Source organism: Adiantum capillus-veneris, chromosome 12 (assembly GCF_014529385.1).
Source record: "Adiantum capillus-veneris isolate H3 chromosome 12, ASM1452938v2, whole genome shotgun sequence".
Classification (NCBI taxonomy): Eukaryota; Viridiplantae; Streptophyta; class Polypodiopsida; order Polypodiales; family Pteridaceae; genus Adiantum; species Adiantum capillus-veneris.
Genome location: NC_140942.1, coordinates 118,546,575 through 118,559,127, shown reverse-complemented (window position 1 = coordinate 118,559,127; position 12,553 = coordinate 118,546,575). Strand labels below are relative to the sequence as shown.

At 43.2% G+C, this 12,553-nt stretch overlaps 2 protein-coding genes across 2 annotated transcripts; both read right to left on the bottom strand.

The window, feature by feature from the left end:
* Window positions 1-7,266: 7,266 nt before the first annotated feature.
* Window positions 7,267-7,995, bottom strand: LOC147446407 (pentatricopeptide repeat-containing protein At5g40410, mitochondrial-like). The gene has a single exon (XM_086524701.1). It carries the CDS (start codon window positions 7,993-7,995, stop codon window positions 7,267-7,269), a length of 729 nt encoding a protein of 242 aa, XP_086380827.1.
* A 15-nt stretch (window positions 7,996-8,010) lies between these two features.
* Window positions 8,011-8,835, bottom strand: LOC147446406 (pentatricopeptide repeat-containing protein At4g18520, chloroplastic-like). Its single transcript, XM_086524700.1, has one exon. The coding sequence runs from the start codon at window positions 8,833-8,835 to the stop codon at window positions 8,011-8,013; it is 825 nt and encodes a 274-aa protein (XP_086380826.1).
* Window positions 8,836-12,553: the final 3,718 nt, after the last annotated feature.

The following is a 12,553-nucleotide window of genomic DNA, read 5'->3' as shown; positions in this document are numbered from 1 at the left end:
CCCAGATTTCGGTATCATGTCCATTCATCATTGCTACCTTGTAGCGGTGGGTACTTGGAGTTTGAGGCAATTTGAGTTTTTTCACCAATCCATAATTGATAAAATTGTGAGTAGCATCGTCATCTACCAAGATGCACACCTTGTGCCCTTGTAGAGATCCATGCATACGTACTAACTCATGTGGTATGAAGGTTTGTTGCCACATGGAAGCTGTGAGACAACATTCATGCACCACCTCGGTGTGTGTTACTTCCACTGTAGAGAATCATGAGGAAGACTCAAGAGGCAGCAGTTGCATCGTGTGCACTGCTTTCTCCTTGCCATGAGCAGCAGATTTCCCCTTGGGACAATCCTTTTTGCCATGACCGCTTCCTAAACATTGAAAACATAATTTCTCTTTTTTAGCTTTATTAAAGTCCTCAGGAGAGAGAGGACCTCCAAACCCCTTGGGTTTTTTAGATGCTTCTGAATTGGCTACTATAAATTTCCTTTTATTGTGCCCATATGGATCATAGTGAATATGTGCTTTCACTATGGCTTCCTCAAGTGTTGTAGGGTCTTGGGCCTTGACGTGCTTCTTAAGTTCTGGTGTCAGACCACGTATAAATCCCCATACTTGCTGAATGTTATCTAAGCCTTCCAACTTGAGGATAACATCCCGATATTGAGATATATATTCAAGTAATGATGGGTATTGGCTCATGGAACACGTGTCCCAATCCGGCCACGATTCGCCTCATTTGTAGGCCAATTTTTTTCGCAAAACATAGCTTCAAAAGCTGCCCAACTTTGTGGTATGATATTCTTCTCCTTGAGAGACATCCACCATTTGTAGGCCTTGCCTTCTAGAGTTAAGCTCGTTTGCAGTGCTCTGACTGCGTTCGGAGTACGCTGTAAGGCGTGAATTCCATCACACTTTCTGAGAAATATATTCATTGTATCCTTATAGCGATCGCAGTCTTCTCTCTTAAAAGTCGGTGGTTTGGTGTTTTTCAACAACTCATCCACCTCTTTTGTGGTGAGAGTGTGCAAAGTATCAGCAGTTGGACCTTGTCCCGGATTAGAAGGTCCTTGCCCCTGTGTAGCAACGTTGCATGTGCGTGTCACTAGGACCCTTGGACTGATGTTGCATTAATTGGATCACTAACGTGGATAATTTAGTGACGTTCTCATTTAAAGATTCAAAATTTTCTTCCATGACTAATATGCGTGTCTGAACTGCACGAAATTCTTGAATGTCGAGCAATTCATAGGTGTCGTCACCTACCGTAGCGCCGCGGGCACTCTCCATGAGAGCATCCGACCGTAAGACATCATGGGCAGGATCATGCGTATTTTTCTCGAAATCAAAAGCCATATTGATATCTGAATCCATGGCAACAGTGCAGTGCAAGGAATAGCAAGAAGAATACTTGATGTACCACAACTGGTAAATATCGATAAAGAATCCTGTTGATATCGGTAATTAGCCTTGCTAATTTTGTTCGTGCTCCAATTTCCGCTGAGGATGTAATCTTGCTCCGTCTTTCAAGAAAACAATTCAATAGTGTAGGTGTGTTTGCCTTGAGCACCCGTACTGCACTTGGTTTGTGTATTTTGAATAACTTACCGATGACTTGAATGAAGGTATGAAACAAGAATATGCAGGATACGCAACAGAAAATAGCACCTTGCATGTGTATTTCCCGAACTTGCCCTTGTTTGGCTCTGTCGGTTTGCCTAGCTTCACCCGAAGCGTCACAAGAGGGAGGGAGGGGGTACCCCACTGTGGGTATTGTCCCTTAGTTGGTGAAAAAAAGAACTGCTCACCGGCTATGGCGGCCTGCAGACAGCGCGAGGGGGGAGCCTTTGCTCACCCCGCCTTCGATGGTGGTCGAGAGCCTTTGTGTTAGGCACGGGAAACACTTTGTGCACCCGCGCGATGCCATGAAGCCCGAGAGTTTGCGATTTGGTGCAGGTTGTTTGTCGATTTTGTCCCCTCGCAAGCAGTGTTGCCCATGCCGTCCGCTCTGTCGTCCTCCTCACAAGGGTGAGCTCCACGGCCTTAGTGACCCTAACATGAAAAAGCATGCAAGAAGTTGTGTGGCTCTCCAACACCACGGCTATGCCTTCCCAAAATTAGAAAACCTTGCTCTTGATACCAATGTTAGACAAGGGGAACTAGAACCTAAGAGTCCACCTCCCAACCACCCACTATATAGCATGGCTCCGAGCCCTTTGCCCTAGTTGGACTCCCTTTCCACACTGCCTAGCCCGGCCTTGCCGTTGTCCTGACACTAAGGCACGGTGAGAAGCTCTAAACTCCATAGCCATCATCATCTCTCTCTGTCGTTTTTTTAAGTAGTCACCCTCTCGGTGATAATTCATGGTAGTGAGAGTTACATAATAATAAGGAGCAAAAAAAATAGAGAGAGAGCACTCAATGAAAATAGATTCGCTTGATTAATTTGGATGAAAAGGGCCAAATACAAGCTAAGCAATATGGCTTTATATAGGCTTAGAGTAGAAAGGTGGCATTTAATGCTACAAAGTGATTTCCATCACATGTGGGAGAAGTGTCAAATATCATGTGGCTATAGTGAATAGCATGTGACTATAAAGAAGCATATAATTAGGGAATTCTATGTAGTGGGATGCATACATGCACATAATGGTGCATGGTTGATCTGCTTGGATTTAGGGGTTGGTTACGCATCAAGTGTAAGCTAAACGGCTTAGCCCAACAGACGCCTCCGTAAGTTGAAGCTTACAATAAGTGCACGAATTCTAACCAAGGATAATATGGGCTACTTAGGGTAACTGCATATGGCTCATAAGGTGCAATCTAATGCAAGAGAGGGCATGTCTTCCCTCCAAACTTTGGGTTTGGGGTAGTGTCTAAAACCCATTACAATGCATCCCCATAATAGATAGTGTTGACTTCTCCCCGTTTTCTTTGTCTTCTTCTTCTTCTTCCACAATGTGTACTTTACATTAGGGAAAATTTGGACTCGCTAAGGAGGTTTTTTTTGCCTGTCTTGTCCAAAGTGGACAACCTGGTGAAGTACATAAACACTTTGTCAAAACCCTATCAACCCACATATCATTGGAAAGATCTTCAAAAGTAGGTTCTAAATACCCAAACTCTGACAAATTTGGAGTTGATTTGTAAAAGTTATGGCCTCCCCACTGAAGCTGCAATGTAGGCACAAATTCCATTTATAAGACGGAGTTGTCACATCAAAAAATGGAATCTTCTAGAATATAAAGAACTTGATGGCATGCTATATATCAATGGATAGATCTCAATGAGTACATTCTAAATTTAAAAGGTCCAACAAGTTTTGATTTCATTTGTAAAAAATTTGCCGTGCGCCTATTTTGGACAAGAGGGAGAAAGTCAAAGTCCTTGTAGGGCCCATTTGAGAGTCCAAAATTTCCCTAATGCCTTTGGAATCTCTAGGATTCTTTTGGTTCCTAGCATTGAAGGTTCATGTCAAGACTTTCCCCAAATTGGATGGTGGTTTTACGATGCTCCAAAAAAATTTCTTCATGAGCACTCCTTTGACTTTTGTCTGCCAGGTGTGAAATCCGACGTTGTTAAACTTATTGATGTTTTTGGTGGACATCTCACAGGACTCTTTTAGGCCATGTGCCTCAAAAGGGAAGGGTCACACGTAGTCTTTGATGGCTCCTTGACTTCAACACCCCTTTCAAAAGGGTGTGCACACACACACACACACACACACACACACACACACTCATGCCTTCAAATGGCACGCATGCACACACACACACACACACACACACACACACACACTTGATTAATTGACAAAAATCATGCAAGATTAATCAAGGCGCCATTGCTTGATGCTTGCCTTAAACAAAGCATGAGTACATTCATCCGAAAACTCTTGATGAGGGCTTCATATGCACGTGTGTGTGTGTGTGTGTGTGTGTGTGTGTGTGTGTATCTATATATATATATATATAAGCACCGATTGTTATCAAGCAAGTCAAACGACAAGTAAAGGAAGAGAAAAACACACAGCTAGCACTCAATTCAATTATTGGTAATCATCGGTGAGGGTAGTGGCTATGTAGACTTGCCCAAAACCAATGATGGAGATGACTAGAATTGAGTTATACTAATCTAATCCTAAAAGAAGTATGAATCAATTTAGTGCTTACGGAGAGAGAGCACTAAATCTAGCTTAGGGATTTAATTAACTGCTTAAGTAATTAGGAGATACTAATTACTTACAAGCTCTGATACCACTTGTAAGGATTGATTAATTAAGGTGAAAAAGGGTTAGTTGCATTCATGGTAGTGAGATTTTCATAATAATAAAGAGAAAACAAATTAGAGAGAGAGAGAGAGAGAGAGAGAGAGAGAGAGAGAGAGAGAGCACTCAATGAAAATAGACTCGCTTGATTGATTTGGATGAAAAGGGCCATATACAAGATAAGCAATATGGTCTTATATAGGCTTAAAGTGGAAAGGTGGCACTTTATTCTAGAAAGTGATTTTCAATAGTATGTGACTATAAAGAAGCATACAATTGGGGATGTAGTGGGATGCATACATGCACATAATGGTGCATGGTTGATCTGCTTGTCTTTAGGGGTTGGTCACGCATTGAGTGTAATCTAAACCTCTTACCCCAACATATATGTTGTTCTCTTTTGAATGACTTACAAAGATGAAAGTTGTCGTTGCAAAAAATTCATGTTGCACATGTTTCACACCTTAATTATTTGCACTGGCCAAAAAAGCAAATATTTTCTTCTTATATTATCAATGTACCTTAACAAACGAAAGTGATGGATCCAATTAAAATCCATCATGATGGATAATAGGTTCCTAGAAGCATTATGAACATTGGTGTTGAAGCGGAGGATTTGACCAAAAGGATCTCTTATATCAAGGGGATAAAATCACATCCTCTCAAGAAGAGGGTTGTTGGAGTGAGACCGTAGATTTCTCTCCTATGGAAAGGCCCCCTAGAACATATGTCTACGTGTCCATCCAAGCGCCAAGGTACCAAACCAAAACATGTATATGCCCTACGAGTTTTCCATCGCTCTTGCCATTGTCTAGAGGAGTTTCCATATCTACCGTCTTCCCTATGCCTATATATAATGTTTTCCATCGCTCTTGCCACGCTCTAGAGGAGTTTTCAAATATCTACCATCTTCCTTATGCCTATATATAATGTTTCTTGTAAATATTTATGCAACATATTCTATGAAGCTCTACTTTTGTCATGAATGGCTCCTTCATATGGCCTTTTTAACCAAAAAATGGTTTAAAAATGCCTATATATAATGGTGTTTGTAGATAATTATGTAACATATTCTATTGAAGCTCTACTTTCATCATGAATGGCTCCTTCATATGGCCTTTTTAACCAAAAATACAAACACCTCCCATTGAGATGGCTACATACGAGATGGAAAACTCAAGAGAGAGACTATACAAGATGGCAAGTTATAATAAGTCAGTAGCACAATAATTAATTAATCAAATCATGAAAAATGGGTTGTTTCTCTCCAGGATAGGTTAGTTGGGTGTATGCATGATTTAGTGGTACACTAGCTACCCAATTTCGGGGGTGAAAGTTAGGAACTAGCTTAGTTGGTAGCACAGAGAGATAACATGTATTAAAATTCAAATAAAATAGGACAAGCTATCTAATAAAAATATATTTAATCAACTTATGGGGGAAGGGGAAACTCAAACTTATTCTCTAAAGAGCAGTATTGGGAGGGCCATACTACACCACCCTCAACCATCATGAAGTCCTCCCATTGGTTGCAACATGTCCCCCCTCTCAAAGCCAACGTGGCAAGGTTAGAAGGATTGGAGTTGGAGGGAAGCAGTCAAGGAGGGCCAATCAATTGAGAGGGAGGTCTCCTAGCAAGGGAAGAGCCTTCACAACATGCCATGGTAAGAAGCTTGTAGCACCATTTCCCTCCCCACTCCTTCATGGTTCTTATTGTCCACTCCTTCAAGCTCAAAGTTCTCCCCAAATTCATCCCCAACCTGGAAATCTTACAAAAATCTCACCATCTTTTGTCCTTCCTCAACTGCAGAGTAGAGGCCAAAGGGACTAAAAAGGGGATTTCTTCTCCTACACCAAAATCCACTCCTTGACACCAAACAAAAAAGCCCAAAATGCAGCCAAGCTTAGATGTCACACCAAGCATAGACGTGAGCTTGTTTGTGAAGAACTCAAATTTGACAATGCAATATTTTTTCGTGTGCCACGCATGTGGTTAGCTTTTTTGTGAAAGTGACATGTGCACGCTAGCAACTTTTCTTGCTTTGGGCCTTCTTTTTCTCTTTAAATTGTTGGGAGTATTATCATGCTTTTAGGTTGTCAAGGGGTAGTTTATGTGTAGCTAGAGTAGTCATCATGAAGTTGTATCCCCTTGCACACCTTAAATCCATGCATTTTAGAAGCATAGCACTAGGTCTTAGGTGCCCAAATCTCAAGTATTTAAACTTAAGATTAAATATTAAACTTTGTAGGAGATATTACACTAAACCTATGTTTTTTCTGAGTGCTTGTGTACACATCATGCATGGCCCATGCATTTGGAACTTTCCTACATATCATGGTTTATTGTGCATGTGATGACCTAAGCATGTTTAATGCATGTTGCAAGGGAAGATATGTTGGTATCCTCCGTATGTGCCATTTGAAAGGAAGTTAGTATTTTGCATGGCACGGCAGGTTGGTTTCAGGTTCTTCGGCAGATGACTGTACTCTCTACAGCCCAAGACACTTGGGAAGTTGCAGCTTGGTCCACACTCACGGACCCAACACTTCATTTTGAGATGGCTTCAGTCAGTAGGATGATTGTGATACAAGAGGGCCGCCCTACACTCCAGCCAACCACAAAGTTAGTCCCTCAAGAGTAGAGCAGAGATAGAGAGTGGTGTTGGGAGCTCATCTGCATCCTGACAATGTGGTTCATCTGGCGAGCACGCTGCTTCTGCATTTTCAAGGCTTGACCAATCCCACCGGCGGAGATTGTCCATGACATTTGGCTGGAGCTGATCCACACACTCGGGCCAGTTTGAAAGACTCCAGGGCAGCTCCAACTGCATGCGGAAGCACCGTGAGGCCTTCCTGCGACTTTGGCGCCCAAGGCCCTTCTTCACCACGATTCATGGTGCGCCTAGATGGTAGTACCGTCCACCAATGTGGCTGTTTCCTCCTCCTATCTCTTGATTTAGCCTCATTGTACATATCTTGTTTTTTCATTGGGACAGTCTCCCTATATGCTGATGAAGCCCTCTCTAGCAGGGGCAGATTGTGGCCATTGGGCAGTTTTACTGACTAATGGAAGGATATTTTTCTTGGGGGAATAAAAAAGAATCTCCTTTCTTGCATCATCAAGAAGGTCTTTTGAGACCCACTGCCGACTTGGGGAATAGCCTTCTTGATACAACTTTTGGGTGATGTCTTGTAGCTTTGCATAAATCTGATTACTTTGTGCATGGCTTCTATCCCCAACTGAAAATGAATGAACCTTTCCATTTTTGTCAGTCCACCAAGTTCGTCCTGGCTCTTTCCATGCTCCACATTCAAGTCTTAAGGCTTCTATCTCATTAGCTTCTTCTTTCATGCCAGCAGCCAAATAAAGGTTACTCATACACACATAAGCCAAGGCATCTGTCCTATCTAGTTGTACTGCATGGTCGAAGGCCCATCTTCCAAGACTCACTTTTTGCCACTTTCTACAAGCCCCTAACAATGCAGACCACACTGGAAGATAGTTCGAGCATGGCATCTTCATGATGATTGCTACTGCATCATCAAAATACCCTGCACGGCCCAGAAGGTCAACCATGCAAGTATGGTGTTCTAAATCAGGTACAATACCATAGATTGTACTCATTTCCGTGAAATACATCAGGCCTGGTCCTACAAGACCTGCATGGCTGCAGGCGTTAAGCACACAAATAAAAGTGACTTCATTCGGAGCAACACCAACAGATTGCATCTGCTCAAAAAGAATTCAGCGCTTCTTCCACTTTACCCTGATGAGCATATCCTGCAACCAGGGCATGCCAACCAGGGCTTCCTCACCATGCCCTTTTTGTGCATACCCTGCAATAAGGGCAGACCAACTCACAACATTTCTGAAGGAAAGGCTCTTGAGTACTTCACGTGCAATCTTTAGTGCACCACATTTGGCATACATATCACCCAAAGCTGCCCCTAGGACCACACAAGTGCGAAGCAAACCTTGTCTAACAATCTGACGATGAAATTGTTTCCCTTTGTCAAGTGCGCCTAGAGTACCACATGCTTTCAACAGACAAGAAAAAGTAATGGCATTAGCAGACAAGCCATCACGTCGCATCCTGTCAAAGCAATCAAGCGCCTCTTTACCGTGACCATGTTGTGAATATCCAGCAATCAATGCACTCCAAGAGACTGCATCCCGATTGGGTAGTTTGCTAAGGACATATTCTGCTTCTGTGAGTGCTTTACATTTTGCATACATACTGACTAGAGCACCACGGAGAGCAATACTAGTAGCAAATGAACCTCGCTTGACAATCTCTGCATGTATAAGATTGCCTTCTTCACTGGCTCCTACATTACCGCAAGCTTTCAGGATGGCCATGAAGGTGACAGCATTTGGACTGAGCCTATCACGTTGCATCTGTAGAAGACAATGGAAAGCTTTGTCGACACATCCATGCTGAGCATATCCTGTGAGTAGTGCTGACCAAGAAATCACATCCCGAACAGGAAGCCCCATAAGTACCTCTTCTGCTTTCTCAAGTGCACCACATTTGACATACATGTCCACCAAAGCACCACCAAGGGCCATACTGTCTTTGAGGAACCTGTGTCTCAGAATCTCGTCGTGTACTTTTTCACCCTCGTCAAGTGCACGAATTGTGCCACAAGCTTTGAGGATGCTAATACAGGTGATGCATTCAGTGCGAGGCCCTCATCGTGCATGTTTTCATAACACTGCAAGGCCTCGTGGCCCTGGCCTTGCTGTGCATACCCTGCAATAAGGGCAGACCAGGAGACAACATCCCTCTCAGCTTTTCAAGAACTTCTCTTGCTTTTGCAAGTTCCCCACATTTGGCGTACATGCTAATCAAGGCATTGCCTACAAAGACATTGCTTTCAAGCAGCTCGGTCTTGAGTAGATGTCTATGTGCAGTAGCTCCCCTCGTGAGATCCTTCCTATTGGCGCACAACTTTAGTAAAGCAACAAAGTCTTTGGCCTGCTCTTCATCAATATTCTTTAGATCACCACGTCTATTATTCTCAAAGACCTCTTTTCTATTGATATTTGCAGTGCACAAGCTTCTGTTGAATGGAACTTCCCTGATCCTAGATCTTCCGTTACAAACATAGAGAAAGGGCATATCTCTCTCTCTCTCTCTCTCTCTCTCTCTCTCTCTCTCTCTCTCTGTGTGTGTGTGTGTGGGTGCGCGCGCGCGCGCGCGCTTTGAATGGCTACTACCCTGATACTTCCACTGGCAACGTTGGAAACTCTGTTCACCACGGCATGCGTTTAATGGCTATTCATTTCTTCCAATGGGTCTCCTCCTCCCCCCCCCTCCCCCCCCCAAAAAAAAACAGCAGTACCCGCCATTGTTGCAAACATAATATTTTGTTCACAAGAGAACTTCAAAAGGCCTGTTCTGTTGATTTTACCAAGATCACCTCGAGATCTCTCTTGCTCGGAGAATGTAGATTTCTAGATGTTCCACTTTGGACTTGTCTCAGAGATGCTTTTCCTGTGGCAAATTTGGGTAGAAAGAAACAAAGCTACTTTTAGCCCTCTGCTATACCTCTTTCCATTAGCAACTTCAACCCTGGAATGGGGGAGAATTTCAGATGCCAGGAATTCCTCTCTCAATTGGTCCCGGTTCCTTTTGGAGGGAAGTTGAACATCTCGTAAACAACAAAGGAATTTCTAAATTTTCTCGTCTTTGTGATGACAGAAGCTTTTGCTAGAAGGATGTGGAGCTCGTAGTGATGCAACATAACTTGGGTATGTACGAAAGGCTTCTGATCAGTAGACTCTTGGAAGTGTTGTCATCCTCACCTCTACCTGTCAATGGATCAAAAATTGATTGGAGAGCCTGGCATTGGCCAAAAGACAGAGTGTTCTCGCTTCCTAAGACAAAATTGGTTAGAAGAGCGCTAGCAAAAAAGTGTTAAGGTCATTTGGGAGACTACATGGCCTAAATACATGAAGGTATTCATCTAGAAGGTGCTTTGGGGAGCCTTGCCTACTGGGATTGCTTTGACACCTGCTATGGTTGTAGGTCAACCTTTGAAGACCCCCTCTATCTATTCATCAAGTGCCCTACTTCACGGGGTTGGCCGCTAAGGTTTGCAAATGGGTACGGAGGACTTGGAAGATCATCTTCTTTACAGATGACCTAATCTTGGGAGGGTGCGGATTCCAAAGCCACGCCGTTTTGGTGTGCACCCAAATTACTAGATTTTGCTACCGGAACCAGGTCTAGAAGTATAGGAACCTTCGGGTATTTGAGGCCACACTAGTTGTAGCTCGTTTTGATGATATTGTGCATATGATGAGCATTGAGATCATCCATGGTGTTGGAGCAAGAATAGGGTCAACTGACAAGGATGAAGAATGGATTCATTCATTGAGCTACTTAGAACACTCAAGAGGGTAGGTTTATCGCCGCTGATTTTGTATCCTCTTTGTTTGTGTGCAAGCCTCTATTGGAACCCTAGCCTTCTCAAGGCACATGTAGTGCTTGAGGGCAATTGTATTCTTTTCGAGTTAATATAAATTCTCTCAACTCACTATTGTGAGTATGAAAAAAAAAAACTAAAAAGTTATAGCCATCATCCAAAACTTCTACTCTTCACCCTGAATAGAAGATGGAAGGTCAATCTCACCCAAAAGCAATGGGACTTCAAATTTAAATAGATTTGGTCTCCATCAATTGAGCCCAAGAAATCTGTGCTTCTCTGCCTCATTGTGCACAAGGGCTATTTGGACAGGCAAATATGCGCTTTAAGCTAATATGGGTCAAGGTCGTTGTTGCAGATTTCATCAAAATATTGAGGATATTGTAGTGTCCACGGGATTAAGACCAAACTAGGCTTCCCTTCATGAGTGATAGACAGCTCCTTATATTGAGAACGAAGGCTACATGCCAAGAACATAACTTCATCGTCCTCCCACACTAAGTGGTCAGACTCGGGCTACATGACCACACACCACACCTCCTCCCTTAGGGAGAAAAAAGATGGACATATTTTTTGCAAATTTGGACTGAGAGAAGGGACTCGACACGACTGAAGGGACTGTATCAACTCCAACGCCTCATGTGGGAGAGGTGGCACACCCTCAAGCTCAATCAACTCTCTAATCGCCACTGGGATACGAGCTGTCCGTGGCCACTTGTTGTGTTGGACGCCCTAAGGGTTGTGATATTAATGACCAACCGTTGCATTTTGATGGCACGTTCTTTTTTATGGAAGTGACCTTCAAGGATGTGGAAGATTCCAAAATTTGCATGTTGGAAGATCTCCAAGATGCCGTGGTTGCTTCAAATATAGAATTTCAACCTCCAACAAATGCTCAGAACCACGCTGTAGATGTGCCTTTTGCCAGTGGGAACATTCAGACGCTACTCTAGCAGAAGGAGAATGTGTTGCTTGCATCAATCATTCATAATAGTATTTTCTTGGAAGGAGCATCTTTAAGCTCCTATTTGAATTATCAATATCACATGGTTTTTTTGGTCCTTGAAATACCTGTGTGGTTGCCTCTCAATGCTACCGCACTCTTGTTCCTATTCTGGTGATTAAGACCAAGAAGGTCAAGGAATTGAGGATGTTGACAAGGCCGTCACTTAAACCCATGTTTTCCTGAGGCTGGAACCCTGAAGAGTGTCCGCTCAGGTAACGAGGCTTATCTCCAAATGGTTTCTCCTCTGCTTGAGTGCTTTCTATCCTTGAGAACGACGATATGGTTATGCCTCGGATGCTATGTGAAAAAAGCATCACAGGTTGGAAAACTCAAAAGTGGTGTAGAAATGCTTCGCTTTGGAGTGAAGTTACCTTGTCTCTGTGAAAGGCCCCCTTGCCTACGAAGAGGAAGAACATGAGGCTAGGGTTTTGCATGCATGGGAATAGGCGAGCTAGCCAGAGATTATGCAAGCTAGGGTTTGCAGAAGCAAACATGTCGCGGGGACTACTCATGCCCTACCTAATCGGGCTCTATAGTGTACGCCATCGCTGAATGAAGAATGAAGATTAAAATCAAGAAGACTCTAACTACCCATGCATATGCCCGTCATCTCCACCAATGTAGTGTACACGGGATTAAGACCAAACTAGGCTTTCCTTCATGAGTGATAGACAGCTCCTTATGCTACATGCCAAGAACACAACGTCCTCGTCCTCCCACACTAGGTGGTCAGACTCGGGCTACATGACCACACACCACAATATAAACCATTTATTTGTGGCTTGTCCAGGTAATGCAAAGGTTTTGGCTCCTTTAGTTAAAGTCTGCCACGATTTTTTCTTTCCTGGAA